Source organism: Gorilla gorilla, chromosome 12 (assembly GCF_029281585.2).
Source record: "Gorilla gorilla gorilla isolate KB3781 chromosome 12, NHGRI_mGorGor1-v2.1_pri, whole genome shotgun sequence".
NCBI lineage: Eukaryota > Metazoa > Chordata > Mammalia > Primates > Hominidae > Gorilla > Gorilla gorilla.
Window position 1 is genome coordinate 48,019,011 of NC_073236.2, and position 24,785 is coordinate 48,043,795.

Below are 24,785 nucleotides of genomic sequence, written 5' to 3' on the forward strand. Positions count from 1 at the left end.
ATGAAATAAAAGAGGATACAAACAAATGGAAGAACATTCCATACTCATGGGTAGGAAGAATCAATATCGTGAAAATGGCTATACTGCCCAAGGTAATTTATAGATTCAATGCCATCCCCATCAAGCTACCAATGACTTTCTTCACAGAATTGGAAAAAACTACTTTAAAGTTCATATGGAACCAAAAAAGAGCCCGCATTTCCAAGTCAATCCTAAGCCAAAAGAACAAAGCTGGAGGCATCACGCTACCTGACTTCAAACTATACTACAAGGCTACAGTAACCAAAACAGCATGGTACTGGTACCAAAACAGAGATATAGATCAATGGAACAGAACAGAGCCCTCAGAAATAATGCCGCATATCTACAACCATCTGATCTTTGACAAACCTGACAAAAACAAGAAATGGGGAAAGGATTCCCTATTTAATAAATGGTGCTGGGAAAACTGGCTAGCCATATGTAGAAAGCTGAAACTGGATCCCTTCCTTATGCCTTATACAAAAATTAATTCAAGATGGATTAAAGACTTAAATGTTAGACCTGAAACCATAAAAACCGTAGAAGAAAACCTAGGCAATCTCATTCAGGACATAGGCATAGGCAAGGACTTCATGTCTAAAACACCAAAAGCAATGGCAACAAAAGCCAAAATTAACAAATGGGATCTAATTAAACTACAGAGCTCCTGCACAGCAAAAGAAACTACCATCAGAGTGAACAGGCAACCTACAGAATGGGAGAAAATTGTTGCAATCTACTCTGACAAAGGGCTAATATACAGAATCTACAGTGAACTCAAACAAATTTACAAGAAAAAAACAAACAACCCCATCAAAAAGTGGGCGAAGGACATGAACAGACACTTCTCAAAAGAAGACATTTATGCAGCCAAAAGACACATGAAAAAATGCTCATCATCACTGGCCATCAGGGAAATGCAAATCAAAACCACAATGAGATACCATCTCACACCAGTTAGAATGGCGATCATTAAAAAGTCAGGAAACAACAGGTGCTGGAGAGGATGTGGAGAAATAGGAACACTTTTACACTGTTGGTGGGACTGTAAACTAGTTCAACCATTGTGGAAGACAGTGTGGCGATTCCTCAGGGATCTAGAACTAGAAATACCATTTGACCCAGCCATCCCATTACTGGGTATATACCCAAAGGATTATAAATCATGCTACTATAAAGACACATGCACATGTATGTTTATTGAGGCACTATTCACAATAGCAAAGACTTGGAACCAATCCAAATGTCCAACAATGATAGACTGGATTAAGAAAATGTGGCACATATACACCATGGAATACTATGCAGCCATAAAAAATGATGAGTTCATGTCCTTTGTAGGGACATGGATGAAGCTGGAAACCATCATTCTCAGCAAACTATCGCAAGACAAAAAACCAAACACCGCATGTTCTCACTCATAGGTGGGAATTGAACAGTGAGAACACATGGACACAGGAAGGGGAACATCATACACCGGGGCCTGTTGTGGGGTGGGGGGAGGGGGGAGGGATAGCATTAGGAGATATACCTAATGTTAAATGATGAGTTAATGGGTGCAGCACACCAACAAGGCACATGTATACATATGTAACTAACCTGCACGTTCTGCACATGTACCCTAAAACTTATAATAAAAAAAAAAAGAAAAAAAAGTTTCATGGAATTAAAGAAGTATCCTTGACCACTCTTTAAATCCTGAATTTCTAGAAACATCTAAAAATATAATACAGGTTCTCTTAGCACAGTCATCTTGATATACAGCATGTGATACATAAGGTCAGAAACTGTCTTTTTTAAACTGTCTTTTTTCAACCTGGCTAAATTCTGATCTTGTATACATTTGACCTACATTTTAAAGACGGGATGCAGGGGACCATTTCAGCTGCCTCAGCGTCACCACATGCTTTCTCAGGGATCAGGCTCTGATTCTGGGTTGTTCTGGGACCATGGACATGTTCATGAGCAAGGGGCAGAACGACCTGAGTTCGTGAACAACATGCTCATGTTCTGCCCTTTGGTCCACGGTCCCATTGCACAGTGTTTCAGCTGCATGCCCAAACTCAGGGCTCATGATGAAGAACAGCCAAGGTTTTGCCAGGGAAAGGGGTGGGAACTTCCTTCCTTCTGCTTGGCCCTCTCCTTTTCTCGTAGACCTGACTGCTTTGCCTGGCAGGCATTGGTCCACCCAGTGTGGGCACTCCTTTCCTTCTGGCACTTTCTCACAACATGAAGCAATGCTGCTTGCCCTTTATTAGATCTTCTTTAGAGAAAGCATCTGATTTTCCCAAACTTAAGACGAATAGAAAGTTCTGGGCTGCTAAAGGTTAGCTGAATTAAGTAAGTAAAAATATACTTCCTCCTGAATTCACATGTAGACCAGCAAACTCTGGCAATGAACACAATGAATGGGTCTCAAGCATTCAAGCAACTAACATTATTACCTTATTTATTTTTAGCAACGATATAATGAAAGTAAAGGAGAAAAAAGATGGAATGCATCAAAAAAAAGGATAATGAATTTATAGCAAATTTACATACACACAACCTACTTCTCCAGATCAGGGTTTCTTGATATTTAGAACTCATGCACTGAAAATCTGAAGTCAAATTCAGGGCTTTCCCTCCTCAGGGGTTTATACACATGCTTTTGGTCAAATCACATCAAGTTAAACCCTTTTGAAAAACAGCTCCAAAAGACAAATCTTGGTGAAACTGAAGCATCTATTTGCTCTCTTTTTCTTATGTTGACAAGGTCGCCATGATCACAACCTACTCCACAAAAGAAGACTGCCAAGCCCCGTGAGCAGGACTCTGGTGCCAGTGGTCTACACCGAATAATTCACATTTTCACAGGATTCCTGATATCCAAAAGATATACATGTGTAGGACTGCCGGCTGAGTCAGAGAGGGCAGTGTAAAGCCAAACAGCAAGGGCACTGGGTAAAAATGGGCACTAATGCAAACTCTAACTAGGCTTTCTGCCCTTGGCCTTGTCTCCACTGTCTCATGTCCTTTGGCATAATGGAAAGAGCCCCTGTCCTTTCTCCTTTGAGAAGTTTGCATAAACAAAGGTGAAGTTTGTAAAGAAGGGAGGGTGAGGATAGAGGCGGGGCGTGCCTTTGAAGGAGAGGAGGAGAAGGACTATTGGTGTCATTGTCCGACTTGTTCTCCCACCTACCGAAGGTTTCGGGTCAGGGGAGGAGAGAGGATGTTGAAATGGATCAGTCCTGCTTCAGTCTCCACCTCCAGGATGCACAGGCTCAGTGATGTCCCAAAGGGCCCAGGCTGGTGCCTGGTCTCTTACCTTGAAACCACAGCACAGCTCCACCCCGCCCCCTGACTATGGCCCCCAGCCCTGCTGCAAGGCCCAGGGCCTCTGGTCTCACTGCCCATAAGCTGGCTTCTGTGCGAGCCAGCCTGGAGTTGCACCAGCAGTGTGTCCCAACTCACGTTTGAAATTCCCAGGAATGTATATTTTGGGGTCATGCAAAGTGGAGAGGCAATTTCAAGCCAGCACTCAAGTCTCTCTGTGGAAGAGCACACACCAAGACAAGGCAGAGGGAGGCCAGGGACAGGTGGAAGCTGTGCAGAAGTCCTGAGGAGTATACCTTCACACTAGCAGGGAGAGCTCTGCTTTGAAATTATTTCACAAACATTTTTCGGGTGCCTATTCCGTACTGTAATGAAACAAATGACGCAGTCCTGAGGTATGGAGCACAAGGACACAGGACCTTTAAGAACCCAGCATACAGTAGAGCATTCACTGCTTAAGAAGAAGGGGCTGCCTTGCTAACTTCTGCACCACACAGTCCAATTTGATCTTGAGGTCATACAAAGTGTCTGAAAACCAGTATTTGGGGGCCAAAGAAACACTATTAAGAGCTGTACTTGAAATATATACATGGGAGTGCTTCCGGACTCTTAGAAGCTTATCAACAAGATGAGGAGTGGGGAGGCCAAAGATGTAGGAAGAATGAGGCCAAACAAGATTTGGGTTTTCTTTCACAAAGACTACTACTGTGCTGCTTTCTTTCTAATCTTGAAAAATAACAATTTTCCAAGGAAAGGCCGGCCAAAAAAGAGGATTTACAGGCTCTATGGACATCCAAGGGGGAAAAAAGCTAAGAGAGTAAATAATACCCATGAACACATTATTAATGGCTATTGAAAGATTGAACTGTTAACACTATAATTATAAAATAAATTTCAGTAGTAGTGGTAAGAACAAGGGATATTTAAGCTAAGACTATGATCTGGAATGAGAAAAACCATTCACAGGAGCATGCCAAGTCTTCACTGACTTCCCTACTTCTTAATAATCTGTGAGCAATGAGCAGGTCATGGTGGGACAGTTCAGCTGCAACAGTCTCTGTCCCATGCCATGCTCTTCCTTCCCCCTCTTGGCCTCGTGCCTCCTCTGTGGAGCTCCTTTCCTCTGCATCTTCCCAATCCTTCAAAGGTGATTTCAAATGCCCCCTGATTTTACCAGCTACACATCTTCATTTGAACAAATTTTATGATATAGCACCATCTACCTGGCTTTATATTTACATTTATCTATATATAAGATAATTATAGTAGTAAATAATTATAGCTAACACTATTATGTTAGTTACTATGTGCCACACACTGTAAATACTGGCTGTTTTATGTATTTTCTTTCCATTAAACCTCATTACACCTTTATGGGGTTGATTATTATTTTTATGTCCATTTTAAAGATGTAGACATTAAGACCCTGACAGAGATGTTAAATGACTAGTCTAGGAGGGTACTGAGTGAGAAACTGATAGATCTAAGATTTTATTAGTTTACAAACTCCCTGAGGAAAATGTATATTTAAAACACCATGAGAAACCACTATTCTCATTTATTAGAATGGCCAAAACAGAAAAACTGATCATATCAAGTGCTGTCAAGAATATAGAGTAACTGGAACTCTCATACATTGCTAATGAGAGTTCAAAGTGGTACAGTCATTTTGAAAACAGTTTGGTAGGGCCGGGTGCGGTGGCTCAAGCCTGTAATCCTAGCACTTTGGGAGGCCGAGGTGGGCGGATCACGAGGTCAGGAGTTCAAGACCATCCTGGCCAACATGGTGAAACCCTGTCTCTACTAAAAATACAAAAAAATTAGCAGGGCGTGGTGGCAGGCGCCTGTAGTCCCAGCTACTCGGGAGGCTGAGGCAGGAAAATGGCGTGAACCCAGGAGGCGGAACTTGCAGTGAGCCGAGATGGTGCCACTGCACTCCAGCCTGGGGGACAGAGCCAGACTCTGTCTCAAAAAAAAAAAAAAAAGAAAAAGAAAAATGAAAACAGTTTGGTAGTTTCTTATAAAGTTAAACTCCATATGTCCCAGTAATCTCACTCCTAGGTATTTATACCCATGAGAGATGAAGACATATATCCACATGCAGAAAATTTGTACACAAATGTTTAAAGCAGCTTTATTTATAATTGCCCAAACCTAGAAACAACCCAAATGCCCATCAATTTGTGAATGAATAAACACATTGTAGTATATCTGTCAAAGGAAATTCAGATGCTCCTCAACTTATGGTGGGTTATAGCCCCAGAAACCCATCATAAATTGAAAATATCATAAGTTGAAGATAATATCATAAGTTGAAAATGCATTTAATACACCTAGACTTTTTTTTTTTTTTAATCAGGGTCTCACTCTGCTGCCCAGGCTGCGGTGCAGTGGCACCATCACAGCTCACTGCAGCCTCAACCTCTTGGGCTCAAGCAATCCTCAAGCAATCCTCCCACCTAAGCCTCCCAAGTAGCTGGGACTACAGGTGTGTGTCACCATACCCAGCTAATTTTTTTTTTTTGGTAGAGATGGGGTCTTGCCATGTTGCCCAGGCTGGTCTTGAACTCCTGGCCTCAAGCGATTCTACCACCTCCGCCTCCCAAAGTGCTGCAATTATAGGTGTGAGCCACCATGCCCAGCCTACAACTAGTCTACTGAACATCAGAGCTTAGACAGGCCTACCTTAAACATGCTCTTAACACATTAACCTACAGTTGGGCAAAATCATCTAATACAAAGCCTATTTTGTAATAAAGTATAAATATCTCATGTAATTCATTGAATCTGTACTGAAGTATAGTGTCTACTGAATGGGTTTTGCTTTTGCACCATGGTAAAGTTGAAAAACCTTGAGTAAGTCAGGGACAGTCTGTACTATTTAGAACAAAAAGCAACAAATTACCGGCACATGCAATGGCATGGGTAAGTCTCAAATGCACTAGGCTAAGTGAAAGAAGCCAGACTCAAAAGGCTCCCGAGTGTTATGATTCCATTTGTATGACATTTTGGACAAAGCAAAACTGCTGAGAAAGAAAATAGGTGTGACTGCCTGAGGCTGGGGCTACAGAGCTGACTACAAAGGGGCATGAGATAACTTTTTAGAGTGAGGGAAAGTTCTCTATCTTGACTGTAGTGGTAATTACATGACAGTATACATTTGTCAAAACACAAAGAATTATAAACTAAAAAGAGTAAATTTTACTGCATGTAAATTATATCTCAATAAACTTGACATTTAAAAAAGTTCCCTGAGGGTAGAATCATGCATTGGTAAGCCCCATTTGGTCAAGTCTTCTATTTACTAGTTAGCTCAAATAACAGATTTGGTTAGAAGAGCTAACTAGTAAACAGAAGAGTAAGCTAATTTCAGCTTTGTTACCCATTTCCCTACTGACCTTTGGGGGAAGAATTAAAGAGGACAAAAATATTATAACAAAAGATGACTAAATATGAGGAAAAGCCAAAAGCAGAGATGGTCTCCAAGTGCTGAATGATCCCAAATTCACTGGACAGGTAAAAGCAGGTACCAACCTTAGTACATTTCTTGATCTTCTGTTCAAGGATCTCAGTTTCACTAGAAGTTGAGGCTGCCTTCTCATTGTCATCATCTGGTAGAAAACACTGCCGTGTGCTTTTAAGAAAAATCAAAAGTAACTCACGAAACTTTAAGTACTTGAGACAGTGAGTATAATAAAACAAGTATTTCATGAAAATATACCACCCAGTAGTGCTGAATTGAATGAAAGGCAAGAGTCATCCATATACCCTAAATGAGCTGAGAGACCTCCCTAAGGGCACAGGATTGTTTGCTAAATCAGATGAGTTACAGCATTATTGCTGCCAGATTACAAAGGAAAACAGCACGTCTGACTCCAGGTAGAACCAACTGCATCCCAGACCCCAAATGCCTTTCTGTTCCAAGAAGGCAGGACTGGCATTGTGGGGTCAGCAGAGGTGGCATGTCTTGAATCACCAAACAAATAGAGGGGTGGCTGAGGAGTGGAAATGGAATTCCAAATCTGTCAGGCTCTGAGCCCCATGAGGCAATGACCATATCTGTCTTGCTCTTCATTCTCCCATTATCTAGCATAGTGCCTGGTTAATGAACATAGTAAAAGATGCTCAATATTTCTAGAGGGCAATTTGGCATGCATATTACTGTTTCAAATGTCTGCATCCTTTGACCCAGCAATAGGCAGTATCTGTATTAGTCACAAGTATCAGTTCAGTGGTCAATGAAAAGGAACTAATGCATTAGTTCTCATTCTTCATGATTTCATTCTTCATGATTTCTTAGAGTCTCATATGTGTTACCAAGAAAATAAGTACTTAAAAATGATTAAAATTTTTATATCAAATGACATATTTTTAAAAGTGTGAATCCAAGTAAAAAACGCTATGCTTATTAGAATGTAGCTACCTCTCAGATGCTTCTATTTGTTTAATCTTTAAGGAAAGGAAGACAACACATGAGAGCCATACCTCTTCTGGATATCGAAGGGTCCACTTCAATACCTTTTTCATAAGGAGTACCACCATTCAAGAAAAGCTCATAAGTTCTATAAAATAATAACATACAATGACAGATATAAGCTGTGGGCATGTAGAAAACACTGGAGTCAGTAGTTAAATATTTTTTAGCACTAATATACTCAGACATTTCATTTATGCCTTGTTGGTAAATGAAAAGAATAACTGTTGATCCCTCCATGAGGTACTATCTGGGCAAATAAACAGTCTTTCTTTCCTAATTATAAGCTGCAGAAAATTATCTTTCCTAACTATACACTGTAGAAAATACATTTTTCCTTGAAAATGAGAAAAATTAATTCAAGTCATTAACGTGTTCAGACCTTAATGACTTACATTAATGACAAGTGATTGTTTTTTAATGTATTTTTCAAATGTGTTGAATCATTATTTGAAATGAGGCCATTATGAACTTATATTATTTTTAAAACATAAAAGTAACGTGTAGATTATTATAAAAAGTTTGAATGGCAGAAGAATGATAAGTAAAAAGTGAAAAATCCCTCCCCATGCCGCCTTCTCTAGTTTGGTTAATCTCCTGCCCTATCTTTTCTATGCAAATGCAAACAAATGTATAAACATGGTGAATTTCAAAACTAACACACGCTTCAAAACTAACACACTACATGCTTCTCTTTTGAAGTCACATACTAAGTGTAGAAAGAAGAAGGTAAAAGAGCCCTTTAATTGTAATGCACCACCTCCTCAATTCTGCTCCTCAGAGGCAACTTCTGGGAACAGTTTTGCTTTGTTTTGTTTTTGCTTTTTGGAGGCAGAATCTTGCTCTGTCACCCAGGCTAGAGCACAGTGGCATGAAAACTGCTCACTGCAGTCTCGACCTCTCAGCCTCAAGCAATCCTCCCAGCTCAGCCTCCTGAGTAGCTGGGATTACAGGCGTGTGCCACCATGCTTGGCTAATTTTTTTATTTTTGTAGAGACAGGGTCTCACCATGTTGCCCAGGCTGGTCTATAACTCCTAGGCCCAGGTGATCCTCCCGCCAAGGCCTCCCAAAGTGCTGAGATTACAGGCATTGTGAGCCACCTCACCTGGCCCACAAATAGTTTTTAATGAACAAAAGTGGAGTCACAGTATTCAAAATATTCTGCAACTTTTTCCATATACTAATACACTGAAAATGTGTCTATATTAATACACAGAGCTCTACCTCATTTAAAAAAATAGCTGTGACTTCACTTTCAGAAAGATGGAATAGATATACAATTCCTTATTTCTTCCACTAAGCACAACTAAAAACCCTGAGCATATTAAAAGACAAAAACAAAAAAGCAAATAACAATCACAAGAAACCTGGCACCCCAGGTAATGCACCCTCTAGGATGATGTCAAAGGACTTGTAGAGTAGAGTCAGGACTTCTACCTCTGCCAATGTGGCAGGAGGCCACATAAGGTGCATTATCTAAATTAATCCTCACAACAAGCCTTTGGAGTAGGAATTATTACAATCTTCCAGATTAAAGATAGGTGAAATTCAGACTTGGAGATGTTAAGAAATCCACCTACAGTTACATAGGTAGAACTGGGACTGGAGCCCAAAATTTTATAATCCAAATTTGGGATCTTAATCACCATCCTACTGCCTGCCCATTTGTGTCCCTTCTTGAATTTCTTGTTTATATCCTAGATTTAGATCTTTCTTTTCCTCCATTTTAAAATTTAGATGATCTTTTTCTTATTAATTTTTGAGAGTTCCTTTTATATTAGGGATAATGATCTTCTAACTCTTCTGTACATATTGCAGTATTTGCTTCCTGTCTGCCTTTTGATCTTAAAGTTTAAATCATTTACCGTGGTTGCCACTGTGATTTCAATGTCCCACCTACAGAGGAAGGGTAGAGACTCACAGAGGACCTCTGGACTCTGGACTTAACTTTCCCACTCTTTGAAGACAACTAGGCTCTGTTTTCAGCATGGTGAAATGTGTTAATACCACAGGAAATTACTGAAAGAATATTCTCAGCAGACGGCTAGTGCAAACATCTTTTAAAATACCTCTTCTCTAGGCGTCATTTCTTCCTCCTTAGGATGAGACTGTGCATGCTGTTTTCATACACTGCCTAAACAACACTAAAGTCAACATAAAAAGCCCTCTCCCCAAAAGTTATTGGCATGCTTATAGAACAAACCTGAGGTATCAAGAGTCTAAAAAATGAATTTTTACAGAAGTATTCATTCGTTAGGAATATATAGCCAACTTACTTTGCTGGAATAGGAACTCCACTGCCATCAAAAAGTTTAAGAAACACCCAGCCACAGCTTAACTCTCCTCTTTCACCAGTTGACTAGGAAATAAGACAAGTATATGAAACTTAAGGTCTGAACTAGTCAAATTTATAAGCACATACCAAGTCCTTTTAAAGGAACAAAATTAGTATTCACCTTTAGAACTAAAAAGTTCTTCACAAGAAAATAAAATGAAACATAGTAGAGTCTCATTTTGCCTGCGGGTCAGATATTAAAGGTAGTATATCAAGTGATAATCATATTTTGTCAAAATTGCTCTCGAAAATCCCTTAAACCAATGATGTGGCAACTGCTGCCATTGTCTCTTGACTGATATAAGCATTTTGTGGAGTGATCTCAAATCATATCAGTACTACATGGGATGATGAACCTTTGTTTCACTGACAGATAGAATGCAGATATTAATCATTCAAGGGCTTTTCTGCTTGGAATTTTACCCCCACTGTCAGTTGCTAGAGGCCCCTAAGGCTTCCTTTGGGGGGCCTGCTCCTTTCCCCAGTCCTACCCCCTCCACAATACATATGGATCAATTTGCCTTAAACAAATGAATGGACAGTGTAATACCATTAATGTAACATCTCTGTAATGCTCTCTGGGTTACCATGAGGTCAACTATATATACTATACCTATCAAGCTATTATTAGTATGTGGAAACATTTAATTACTAGCATAGAGCCCCACCCACTGGTTCAGTAGTTTATATGACATAAGTTAAACTCACTTTATAAAAGTCACTACTCTGCTAAGTCCCTTAATTAGAAACCTCAGTTACAAGGCTAAGTATACTCTGCCCCTGGAAGACAGAGGTGAACCATGGGGCTGGGATGCCAGTGAGCATCTTTTATCACTTTCTGCAAAGTCCCATCCTTTTTGAATTTTTATTCTTTAAAAGCACTGGAGTTCACTCAAGCTATAAATGTGAATAAGTACTATTATTTTAAATGCTACGAAAACAAATCAGCACACATAAAATTAGAATCACTGGCATTCTCATTCCTCAAGGGATTAAAATTCAATTACACATAAAGACTTCAAGGATCTCCTTGTCAATAGACACATTTTTTAACCTTCCCTTTTAACTGATACATTAGAAAGGCTTATCTTTCAACGGACATACATTGCGAATATAAGAAATTCCAAGTTCAAATAATATTCCAAGATCTGGAGATGCAGAATTAGACCTGATAAAGCAATCACCATCAAGCAAACATGGCAAGATGCGAGTAACCTGAAATGATAAAGAAATTAAAGTTACTGATGAAATTAAAGTTACTGATAAAAATAAAAAATGGGAAGGGGGTTTGATATGGTTTGAATAAATGTCCCCACCAAATTTCACGTTGAATTGTAATCCCAATGTTGAAGGTGAGGCCTGGTGGGAGGTGTTTGGGTCATGGGGGCAGATCCCTCATGGTTTGGTACTGTCCTCACCACAGTGAGTTCGTTCTCAGGAGATCAGTTTTTTTAAAAGTGTGTGGCACCTCCTTCCTCCTTCTTGCTCCTGCACTGTCACGTGAGATGCCTGCTCTCCCTTCACCTTCTGCCATGATTGGAAGCTTCCTGAGGCCTCCCTAGAAGCTGAGCAGATGCCTGTGCCATGCTTCCTGTACAGTCTGCAGAACCAGGGGCCAATTAAACCTCTTTTCTTTATAAATTAACCAGCCTCATGCATTTCTTTATAGCAATGCAAGAATAGCCTAACACAGGGTCTCAGCCCTATTTGTTAGTAAATAGTTTACGCCTTTGCATTATAATAAAAGCCTTTTAAGAAAAACAAAAAGCAGATGGACTGAATTCATCAATGCCAATGATTACAAATTTTAAAAATTTAACTTCGTTTTTAAAGGGAAAATACCTTTACCTTCGCTTATTTTTTGCTTAGAGTAGAGGCTAATAGTACTGTGCCTAGGTCTCCAGAGGTGTTACAAATAATAGTTTATAGACATTATAAGATATTTATATTAACCACTGTTCTTCATAAACAGAACAAAAATTAAAGACTGAATACACATATTTGCTCAACTTTCCTGATGTGTGCCTTGTGAATTTTCATTTCTCTTCTCTTTTGCTCATTCAATTCACTCTCCCTCGACAACTGTATCCCTCCCTTCTTGACTGTAAAATCTATCCAATCTTCAAGATCTAGTTTCTCTTCTAGAAAACTTTCCCTGAGCCAAAGGACTAGAATTAACTTTACCCTCCTGTGTGCTTCCAAAGCACTTGGAGCTCCAAAGCCATTACAATCTGCCTGAGTGGTAGTTACCAACAGTACTTGCCCCACACGGCTACTCTGATTAAATAAGGTAATGTACATAAGAGCCTGGCACAGGCTCAGATCTTAATATCTGAGATAGGTTTGCCAGAAAAGTAATTGAAATTTTAGGTAAAAATGGCCTTTTATTTATTTATTTGTTTAGAGAAGGAGTCTCACTCTGTCGCCCAGGCTGGAATGCAGTGGCATGATCTAGGCTCACTGCAACCTCCGCCTCCCAGGTACAAGTGATTCTCCTGCCTCAGCCTCCCAAGTAGCTGAGATTACAGGTCCCTGTCACCACGCCCAGCTAATTTTTGTATTTTTAGTAGAGACAGGGTTTCACCATGTTGGCCAGGCTGGTCTCGAACTCCTGACCTGAGGTGATCTGCCTGCCTCGGCCTCCCAAAGTGCTGGGATTACAGGTGTGAGCCATCGCACCCAGCAAAAAAATGGTCTTTTAAAAGAAAAGATGTGACCCAGTTGAGCACAGTGGCTCATGACTGTAATCCCAGCACTTTGGGAGGTTGAGGCCTAGCACACAGTTAGGGTTCCATAAGTAGACGATATTGTTATTCTTCATGTATGTATTTTCCCCTACTAATTTTGCTGGAATAGGAACTCCACTGGCATGAAAAAGTTTCCACATGCCTAGGAAAAAATGCTTGCATGTAACTGATGTTTAATTTCATTCAACAGAATAACACATACTCCCAACAGTACTTCCTTCTACCCCAGGAAAAACATTAAAAAATTCTACCCTAAACACTTCACATACACAGAGACACAATAACAGAATTGTGAAGTACTGTGCCAAAAGAGAGGCCGTGCTTCTCACCAGAGGAAGGGTGCTAAGAAGATCATGATGGACTTTCAGGAGGTGTGCTCTCGACAAGTGTGGACAGGCACAGCACACAGTTGAGGTGGCTGGCCTCATCCACACCCTGAGCCCTCTCACTGAACCTCCATCTTGCCTTAAGATCTTTTGATGCAATAAGAGGAAAGGTAACTAAGGGTTTTCAGGATGCAGTTATACAAGGCAGTTAGCTGTGGGAAGGAAGTAAATACTAAATTAATGAGACCTTGGAGGTAGACGAAAGTAATGTAAAATAAAACATAGACAATTGATACTATAAAAACAACACGAAGACATCTTTGTCCTCCCTACGTCTATGCAATGCTAACTCAGTGGTTTAAACCCACCTAATGCCATTCCAGTCTTGACAGTATGTGAGTGTAATGTAGCAGTCCCTTAGGCGTCATCCCTGACTTTATCTGAAGAAAGCACAGCTTTTATTAGCACAGTTGGAAGATTTCATCTTTGAAAAACACCCCACTTCCTAAATGTTATCTTTATGTTTTCATTTTTCATCAAATGAGAATTTTCTAAAAATGAACCCTGAAACTGATTGAATGGGATGATTCACAGGAATTACTAACATTGGTGAGTCAGAAACATGAGTAATTTTTATCAATGTCTTCAAAGAACACCAAAGAATCTAAAGATTTATATCTGTTCCCACATACTCTGTGCTATTTATAGAAATATGAATATGTTGTACTTCGAAATTCACTCACTCCACTCATTCAGCAGATTACTTACCTGGGGAGAAAAGGTCCATGTTTTGGGCTTTTTAGGTTGCCATGTGGCTCTGACTGTATGAATGTTGCTCAGAACCTGAAATGAGATTTTCCCTTTTGAAATCATGTAAAAAGCTCTTTGAAACGTCACCATTTCCATGTCCCAAAGAGTTAACAGTGGCTACACTAAGTGAGGAAGATGGCAAGGGGAGAACTTTCACTTTTTACTTCATGCAATTCTGTAATGTTTTTCTTTTTATATCAGGTATGACATAAATGAATTCAGAGTTGGACTCCTATGCTAGTAATAAATTATATTAAGTGAATTCCTTAATATCTGAGATAGGTTTGCCAGAAAAGTAAGTGAAATTTTAGGTAAAAATGGCCTTTTATTTATTTATTTGTTTAGAGAAGGAGTCTCGCTCTGTCGCCCAGGCTGGAATGCAGTGGCATGATCTAGGCTCACTGCAACCTCCGCCTCCCAGGTACAAGTGATTCTCCTGCCTCAGCCTCCCAAGTAGCTGAGATTACAGGTCCCTGTCACCACGCCCAGCTAATTTTTGTATTTTTAGTAGAGACGGGGTTTCACCATGTTGGCCAGGCTGGTCTCGAACTCCTGACCTGAGGTGATCTGCCTGCCTCGGCCTCCCAGAGTGCTGGGATTACAGGTGTGAGCCATCGCACCCAGCAAAAAAATGGTCTTTTAAAAGAAAAGATGTGACCCAGTTGAGCACAGTGGCTCATGACTGTAATCCCAGCACTTTGGGAGGTTGAGGCAGGTGGATTACATGAATTTGGGAGTTTGAGACCAGCCTGGCCAACATGATGAAACCCTGTCTCTACTAAAAACACAAAAATCAGCTGGGTGTGGTGGTGTGTGCCTGTAATTCCAGCTACTCAGGAGGCTGAGGCAGGAGAATCGCTGGAACCTGGGAGACAGAGGTTGCAGTGAGCTGATACCACACCACTGCACTCCAGCCTGAGCAATGGAGCGAGATTCAGTCTCAAGAAAAAAAAAAAAAGAAAAAAAAGATGTGACCCATACAAGCATTTCACATGCAGTTCATTACTCTGTCACTAAGACACACAGTCCTAATAGTTCAGATACAGTTATATTTTTCCTCAAGATCTCTAGGCCCATAAATTATATTTTTCTTGAAATTCAATCTCTTATAAAATGCTCTATGCAAGAAGTTTATCATAAAACTTACATAAAATAATGAAACACAAAGGGATTTATGGAATGAAGAATTCAAATTCTAAAATGTTATGGCCAAAATCGACATCTTCCAAAGGAATGGATAATAGTTAATTTTTATTTTAGATGAAAATATTTTATTATAACACTTCCAAAACAAAGCTTTAAAATAATAATTTAAAATAATCCCAAATGTGTTATATTAGGTCAAATTCAACTCACTGTATTCCACATCTCTAGTAGTAGGAATATAGGAGTATTTTATGGGCAGCTGGATTGTTTTCCATATTAACAAAATCCCACTTCCTTCGATTACTAATATATATATGTTTAAACTTTTCCTGAAATTATGTATATTTACCACCTGGACTCTTGGAATACAAACTCCTTATAATTACTACCTTGTGATTACTGTAAGACTGCATGTTATTCTAAGGTTCTTCTTTGTTTTTCAAGAAATGTTTTCTACTTCTAATGGCCAAGAAGTCCTTTGCTATAATCAAAATTGAAATCCTATACTACCTCTGCTTTTATCTTTTCAATTTGGAGAATCCTAATTTTGAAGTTTGGAATCAAGAGTAACTTCTTCTGTTTGATAATTTTATATCTTTCTTGACATATTGACTCTAAGAACTAAAAAGGACTTAGTCCAACCATCTCACTATGCATTTTAGAAAACTGCAGCCACAGAGGGTGAATGACTGGCTTAGAATCACACTGCTTTCTGTGCAAAACCAGACCCAAAGAATGAAGAACTGAAGAGTCAAAATAATTTAGAGAGATTTCGTTCAGCAAACTGCATTAAAAACGCAAGAGGGGCTGGGTGCAGTGGCTCGTGGCTGTAGTCTAACTACTTGGGAGGCTACGGCAGGGAGATTGCTTGAGCTCAGGAGTTCGGGACCAGCTTGGGCAGCATAGTGAAACCTTGTCTCTATTTTTTTTTTTTTTTAAGAATGTACAAGAACTTCTCAACCAGTTTATGCTTCAACACGACCATTCTGCTCCATATATGAAGCAATGAAGCAGTGATAGTTAAAAAGACAGAGTAATACCCAAAAGTAAGATAAATATGTCAATGGACCACAAATAGAAGATAGAAGAGTAAAGTGAGACAAAAACTAGAGGTTTCCTGGGCTCTGAGTCCAGAAGGAGCATGGGGTAGCAAGGGGCTGGATTTGTATGCTATATATCACCCCATGATAGAGAAATAAATATTGCTTTATTGTTGCTGGAAGCCAGTAGGGTTAAAAAAAAAAAAAAAAAAAAAAAAAAAAAGGTTGCCCCTGCTTCTCATAAAAAGTAGTGAGCCTAAGCAGGTAGGAGGACAAAGACATAGCCATGACACCAGAATCAGAACCATGTCAACAAGTGGGCCTTTTAATGGATCAGTGACATATCTGACATCATCTTAGATCAAGAACTCTAAACTCTACTTCAAGATCTGGTTCTGAACTGGGGTTGGGAGAGGAGGGTGATGTACTGTTAATAAAAACCACAACACTACTAGATAGAGGGAAACGGCACTGGAAGAAATAATTGGAGTTGCAAAGGTATTTGAGAAAATAATGGCTGAAAAAAATCCCCAAATTTGGTAAAAGACATAAACCTATAGATTGAAGAAGCTGAGCAAACCCCAAGCAGGGTAAACAAAAGAAATTCATGCCAGATACACCATAAACTTCTGAAAACTGAAACACAACGAAAATACCTTGAAAACAGTAAGAAACAGCATTTAGGTTAGCCAACAGGAAAAAAACAATTTGAATGACGATGAATTTCTCATTACAAGCCACGGAGAACAGAAGGAAATGACACAATAGTTTTCAAGTGTCAAACAAAAATAACTGTCAACTCAGAATTCTCTATCTAATTAAAATATCCTTTTGGAATGAAGAGGAAACAGGGACAATCTCAGATAAAGTCTAAAAAATCTGTCACCAGCAGACCTACCCTAAAAGAATGGTTAAAGGAGATTCTCTAAATAGGACATGATAAAAAGAAGACTCTTAGAGCATCAGGAAGAAAGAATAAACAATGGAAATAGTAAAAATATAGGTAAATACTATGGATCTTCTTTCAGGTTTTCCAAATTATGTTTGGTGCTGTGTGATAAGATTCTTAATGTATGTAGAGGAAATATTTAAGACAACTATATTACAAGCTAGGGAAAGTAAAGAACTAAAGGAAGGTAAGGTTTTATACATCACTCCAACTGGAATGTTAACACTAGTAGACTGTGGTAAGTTATGCATGTATAAACTTAATACCTAGAAGCAACCACTAAGGAAACTAGCCAAAAAGATACACTCATCAACACTACAGATAACTCAGAATGGAGTTCTAAAAAATGTTCAAGTGGGGTGGGTGCGGTGGCTCACAACTGTAATCTCAGCACTTTGGGAGGCCAAGGCAGGTGGATCACCTGAGGTCAGTAGTTTGAGACTAGCCTGGCCAACATGGTGAAACCCCATCTCTACCAAAAATACAAAAAATTAGCTGGGTGTGGTAGTGAGCACCTGTAATCTCAGCTACTAGAGAGGGTGAGGCAGGAGAAGTGCTTAAACACAGGAGGCAGAGGTTGCAGTGAACTGAGATTGTGCCATTGCACTCCAGCCTGGGTGACAAAAGCAAAACTCCATCTCAAAAAAAAAAAAAAAACGCTCAAGTGACACACAGGAAGTGATAGGTTTCACTGTATCCCCACCCAAATCTCATCTTGAATTGTAACTCCCACAATTCTCACATGTCATGGGAGAACCCAGTGGGGGGTGATTGAATTATGGGGATGGGTCTTTCCTGCGCTGTTCTCATGATAGTGAATGAGTCTCATGAGATCTGATGATTTTAAAAATGGGAGTTTTCCCTGCACAAGCGCTCTTCTCTCGTCTGCCACCATTTGAGAGGTGCCATTCACCTTCTGCCATGATTGTGAGGCCTCCTCAGACACGTGGAACTGTAAGTCCAGTAAACCTCTTTCTTTTGTAAATTGCCCAGTCTCAGGTATGTCTTTATCAGCAGCATGAGAATGAACTAATACAGTAAATTGGGACCAGGAGTAGGGTGTTGCTGAAAAGATATCCAAAAATATGGAAGCAACTTTGGAACTGGGTAACAGGCAAAGGTTGGAACAGTTTGGAGGGCTCAGAAGAAGATAGGAAAATGTGGGAAAGTTTGGAATCTCCTAGAGACTTGTTGAATGGCTTTTTGACAAAAATGCTGATAGTGATATGAACAATAAGGTCCAGGCTGAGGTAGTCTCTGATGGAGATGAGGAACTTGTTGGGCACTGGAGAAAAGGTGACTCTTGTTATGTTTTAGTGAAGAGACTGGTGGCATTTTGCCCCTGCCCTAGAGATTTGTGGAACTCTGAACTTCAGAGAGATGATTTAGGGTATCTGTTGGAAGAAATTTCTAAGCAGCAAAGCACTCAAGACATGACTTGGGTGCTGTTAAAGGCATTGTTTCATAAGGGAAGTGGAGCATAAAGGTTTGGAAAGTTTGCAACCTGACAATGCGATAGAAAAGAAAATCACATTTTCTGAGGAGAAATTCAAGCCGGCTGCAGAAATTCGCATAGGTAACAAGGAGCCAAATGTTACTCCCCAAGACAATGTGAAAAATGTCTCCAGAGGATGTCAGAGGTCTTCACAGCAGCCCCTCCCATCACAGGCCAGGAGGCCTAGGAGGAAAAAATTGTTTCATGGGTCAGGCCGAGGGTCCCCATGCTGTGTGTAGTCTAGGGACTTGGTGCCCTGTGTCCCAGCCACTCCAGCTGTGACTAAAAGGGGCCAAGATAAGCTCAGGCTGTGGCTTCAGAGGGTGCAAGCCCAAACTCTTGGCAGCTTCCATGTGGTGTTGAGCCTGCAGGTGCCCAGAAGTCAAGAATTGAGGTTTGGGAACCTCTGCCTAGATTTCAAGAGGATGTATGATATGTCTGAATGTCCAGGCATAAGTTTGCTGCAGGGGTGGGGCTCTCATGGAGAATCTCTGCTAGGGAAGTGCGAAAGGGAAATGTGGGGTTGGAGCCCCCTCACACAGAGTCCCTCCTGGGGCACCACCTAGTGGAGCTGTGAGAAGAGGGCCACCATCTTCCAGACCCCGGAACAGTAGCTCCACCAACAGCTTGCACCGTGCTGCTGGAAAAGCTGCAGACACTCAGCGCCAGCCCATGAAAGCAGAAAGGAGTGGAGTTATACCCTGCAAAACAACAGGGGCTGAGCTGCCCAAGACCATGTGAACCTACCTCTTACATCAGGGTGACCTGGATGTGAGACATGGAGTCAAAGGAGATCATTTTGGAGCTTTAAAATTTGACTGTCCGGCTGGATTTTGGACTTGCATGGGGCCTGTAGCCCCTTTGTTTTGGCCAGTTTATCCCATTTGGAATGGCTGCATTTACCCAATGCCTGTACCTCCGTTGTATCTGGAAAATAACTAGCTTGCTTTTGATTTTACAGGCTCATAGGCAGAAGAGACTTGCCTTGTCTTAGATGAGATGTTGGGACTGTGAACTTTGAGTTAATGCTGAAATGAGTTAAGACTTTGGGGGACTGTTGAGAAGGCATGATAGGTTTGGAAATGTGAGGGCATGAGATTTGGGAGGGACTAGGGGAGGAATGATATGGTTTGGCTGTGTCCCCACCCAGATCTCATCTTGACTTGTAACTCCCTCAATTCTCACATGTCGTGGGAGGAAACCAGTAGGAAGTGATTGAATTATGGGGGCAGGTCTTTTTTTTTTTTTTTTTTGAGACAGAGTCTCGGTCTGTAGCCCAGGCTGGAGTGTAGTGACGTGATCTCAGCTCACTGCAACCTCCACCTCCCAGGTCCCAGTTCAAGCAATTCTCCTGCCTCAGCCTCCTGAGTAGCTGGGATTACAGGCACATGCCACCATGGGGGCAGGTCTTTCTTGCACTGTTTTCATGATGGTGAATGATTCTCATGAGATCTGATGGTTTTAAAAATGGGAGTTTTCCCTGCACAAGCTCTGTTCTCTTGTCTGCCACCATGTGAGATGTGCCTTTCACCTTCTGCCATGATTGTGAGGCCTCCTCAGCCACGCGGAACTGTAAGTCCAATAAACCTTTCTTTTGTAAATTGCCCTTTCTTGGGTATGTCTTTATCAGCAGCATGAGAACAAACTAATACAGGAAGATAGGAAAAAGAAAAGAGACAAACAAAAAAGAGAGAAAACAAAGAGAAAAAAATACATCAGTGGACTAAAGGCTTGAGGCTCCTCTCCAGTGTCTGCCTGCTTCTGAATGCTCTGCAGTGCCTTCAGGTAGTTGCTTTTTACTTTGCCCAGAGTTTGCAGTTACCCTCTCTGGGTGGGGTGGTCCAAGAGGAGCTGACTCAAACATTACTGGAAGTTGTGTCTCATTAGTTAGTTTTAGCAACAACGCCTTTGGTTTTGTGTGTGTGTATGTGTTTTTGTTTTTGTTTTTTTTTTTTTGAGACAGAGTCTCGCTCTGTCGCCAGGCTGGAGTGCAGTGGCGCAATCTTGGCTCACTGCAACCTCTGCCTCATGGGTTCAAGTGATTCTCCTGCCTCAGCCTCCCAAGTAGCTGGGACTACAGGCACACGCCACCACGTCCAGCTAATTTTTGTATTTTTAGTAGAGACGCGGTTTCATCATGTTGGCCAGGATGGTCTAGATCTCTTGACCATGTGCTCTGCCCGCCTCAGCCTCCCAAAGTGCGAGCATTACAGGCGTGAGCCACTGCGCCCAGCCCAATGCTTTTTATTCATAACTAGGTTTAGATTTATTAAAGAAGCACTCTTACATAAACAGCACGAGTATCTGTGCAGCTATTAAATATGTTCCATAACTCTCAATTTGGAAATCTCACATAAATTTCTTTCATAAAGTAAATTTCATTATTTTGATATATTATTGAAAATAAAATTCCATTCCTTTTTATGTTCTTATATATGAGAACACAGAGAGGTACAGGAAAAAGTATCAAACCAGATGTATGAAACAGAAACCAATTCAGCTCTTGGTCACTGAGGACACCTACTGGCTCATTTGTGGCAGTGATTTTGTGCAGAATGTATTATGGAAGTGAGGGAGGATTACCATCATAACATAAGTTCATTTCTTTACCCCAAGTTCAGATGAAATAAAGGCACTTTCTTCATGCTGGGGGTTAGCAGTATACTCAGCCTGAGCAAAACCAAGCCCATGTCAACTCCTCCAAACGTGGTCCTCTTCCAGTGTTCCCCATCTCATTGAATGTTGCCACCATCCATCCAGATGCGGAAGTCAGAGACTAGGTGTCATGCCTATACCCCATTCCTCCTCTCTCCTCCATATCCAGTCCATCACCAAGCTTCATTGATTTTTACTCCCAGATATCTCTATCCACATCTCTCATCTCCACCTCCACCTCTCTAAGTTATCATCACCACCTCTCATCCAGACACTCTTTGAAAGAACTTACTATGTTCTTTCCATGTATAACATCATTCTGATAACTTCCCTTACATTAACTCATTTAATTTCACATTGACCGTTATCAGCTCAAGCAGCACTGTTTTCTCAGGAAGGAGCTTTGACTGTAGATTTGAGAATTCTTTTCTAACATAAGCATCTAGTGCTATAAATGTCCCTCTAAGCAATGCTTTAGCTAACATTCCACAAATTATGATATGTTGCATTTTCATTTTTTGTTCAGTTCAAAATATTTTCTAATTTCCCATGAAATTTCCTTTTAACCCTTTGATTATTTAGAAGTAGTTTTTAAATTTCCAAGTATTTAAGTATTTTTCCATTTATCTTCCTGTTACTGATTTCAAATTTAATTCCATGTAATCAAGGACCATATATTATGTGATTCCAATTCTTTTCAATTTGTCTAGGTTTGTTTTCTGACCCAGGACTGTCTATATTGGTGACTATTCCATATGTACTTAAGAGAATGTGTATTTTACTATTTTGAGGTGAAGTGTTATGTGAATATCAATCTAATCCAGTTTGTTGATATGTTATACAGTTCTCTTACATCCTTACTAATTTTCTGTCTGCTTGTCCTATATTACTGAGAGAGAAGTGTTAAACTCCCCAACTATAATAGAGGCCCCAACTATAATTGTGACTTTGCCGGTTTCTCTTTTCAGTTCTAACCATTTTTATTTCTTGTATGTTAAATTTCAGATGTTAGGTATGTACCCACTTAGGATTACTATGTCTTCTTGGTGAACGATCTCTTTTATCACTATGTAGTGCCTGAAGTCTACTTTGAATGGTATATCTTTCCCATCCTTTTTTTCTCTTAAGCTACCTATAGCATAATATTTAAGGTGGGCTTCTTATACATAACACATAGGTCGGTCTCTCTCACTGTGGTTTTCATTTGCATTTCCCTGATGACTTCTTACATGTTGACTATCTTTTTATACTTCTAGTGGTTTTTGATACTTCTTTTTTGAAGAGGCTATTCAAGTCTTTTGTCCCTTTAGAAAACTGAGTTATCTTTTTATTTCTTGGATATCTTTGACTTGTTCCTGGTCTTAGGAAAAAAGTGTTCAGTATTTCACTGTTAAGTAAGATAATGCTAGTTTTAGGTTTTTTCTTGTTGCATTTTGCCAATTTGAGGAATCTCCCTTCTATTCCTAGTTTGTAGATAATTTTTTAAAAATCATAAATGGGTGTTGAAATTTATCAAATGTTTTTTCCTTACCTCTTAAGATGATCATATGATTTTTCTTATGGCAAATTATAATGATTGATTTTCAAATGTTAAATGTGATTACCCAGGAATGTACATTTGAATTCCTGAAATAAACCCCAATTGGTTATGACATAATGTCCTTTTTATATATTGCTAGATTCAATTTAATAATATTATGTTTAGAATTTTACGTTCTATATCTATGAAGGATACTCTCTGGTAATTTTCCTTTCTTGTAATGTCTTGTCATATTCTGGGGTCATGTTTTTTCTGGCCTTATGAAATAAGTTGGGAAGCATTTCTCCTTCATCTGTTCCTTGGAAGAATTTGTATAAGATTGGTATTATTTCTTCTTTAAATGTTTGAAGAAATTCACAGGTGAAGCCACCTAGGCCTGAAGTTTTCTTTGTGGCAAGATTTTTTTTAAATTATAGGTTTAATATCTTTACCAGAGGTTATTCACATTTTCTATTTCTTCTTATGCCAGTTTCAGTAAATTATGGTTCTCCAGGAATTTATCTATTTCATCAATGTTGTCAAATTTACTGGTATAAAGCTGTTTATAATATCTCCTTATTGGCCTCTTGATGTCTGAAGGATCTGTGATAATGTCTCTATTTCCATGTCAGATGTTAATAGTTTGTTTTCTTTTACTTTTTAAAAAAGTCTTAATAGTCTCACTATGCATCTTTCAGTTTTATTAATGTTTTCAAAGAATCAACTTTTGTCTTTTTTTAAATTTTCTCTTTGGTTCATCTGTTTTCTATTTCATTAATTTCTACTCTTATCTGTATTATTTCCCACTTTCTACTTTCTTCAGGTTTAACTCACTCTTCTTTTTCTAGCCTCTTGATTTGCTAGCTTAGATCACTGACTTTAAATCTTTTATCTTTTTTTCTAATATACACAATTAAAACTATAAATTTCCATCTAAGTACTGTTTAACCTGTATCTCATTTAAAAAATGAATTTTTCAAAGAGTCATTCAAACTTTTCTTTGGTACTAGGTAAAAAATACTCTCTTGGGAATTGGGGAGGAGTTGAATGGAAAAGAATCTAAGGGAATATTTCTCCACAATCCTAGTATGAATTGATTTACTTCTCAGTAAGCTTACCTTATTACCATCAAATAGACAGAGGCGTACATGTCTGCTGAGAACCTGTATGCTCATTCCTGGAAGAGGAATCATTTTACAGCTCCATAATGTCAGAATCAATGAAATACGACTTGGTCTCGACCTAATCTGAAAGAAAAATTAGTTATAAAAAAGTTTATTTTTATGATTTCTAACACAAATCTGTCTTTTGTGAATTCGGCTTATGAAAATGTATACAGAATTTTTAAAAAAGAAAAAATTTACACATATACAATAAAAGTTTCAATACTCTGTTCATTGAAAATTAAATCAGTCATTTTAGGTAAATTTTTCATAGAGTTACATTTGAAATATTTGCATTTTTCTTAAATACTTAAAAGCTGTGATGAAAGGAACAATAAATATTGGCAGGCAAAATGTATATGATCTATGACTATAGAATCACTGTATTCCAGTCCCAGTTCGCTCCTACAGAATGTGGGTAAGTGCAGAAGGCTAACGCAGCATAAAACCAATGCCACCTGGCATTAAGATTATCCCACTATTTTTTATTCCAAGCAATTATCTACATAGTTCCTTAGTTTCTTAATAGGTGTTTTAACAGAGAGAATGCACTATCTGATATATATATTCAGATCTGCTTCATAGGTATAATTCAGATTGTGAGTAAATAAATTGGCATTCTGATTTTTTATTTTTTAAGAACAGCTTCAATTCATTAAACTTTACATTCTGCTTCATGGTCATAAGCCTTTTCATTTAAATAACTTATATTAGACTGGGACTGGTGGCTCACACTTGTAATCCTAGCACTTTGGGAGGGATAGGAGGGCAGATTGCTTGAGCTCAGGA

General features: G+C 39.4%; 1 protein-coding gene across 3 annotated transcripts in view; it reads right to left on the reverse strand.

Annotated features, from left to right (window-relative positions):
* The window catches only part of NPHP1 (nephrocystin 1), an 82,321-nt gene that overhangs the window by 13,064 nt on the left and 44,472 nt on the right, over positions 1 to 24,785 (reverse strand). For all 3 annotated transcript variants that reach the window (XM_004031592.5, XM_019020799.4, XM_019020798.4), the window contains 6 exons: positions 23,952 to 24,080; positions 13,988 to 14,062; positions 11,251 to 11,361; positions 10,088 to 10,170; positions 7,822 to 7,898; positions 6,871 to 6,970 (listed from right to left, as the gene is read on the reverse strand). In XM_004031592.5, coding sequence (XP_004031640.4) covers positions 6,871 to 6,970; positions 7,822 to 7,898; positions 10,088 to 10,170; positions 11,251 to 11,361; positions 13,988 to 14,062; positions 23,952 to 24,080 — 575 coding nt within the window. The remainder of the gene's footprint in view (positions 1 to 6,870; positions 6,971 to 7,821; positions 7,899 to 10,087; positions 10,171 to 11,250; positions 11,362 to 13,987; positions 14,063 to 23,951; positions 24,081 to 24,785) is intronic.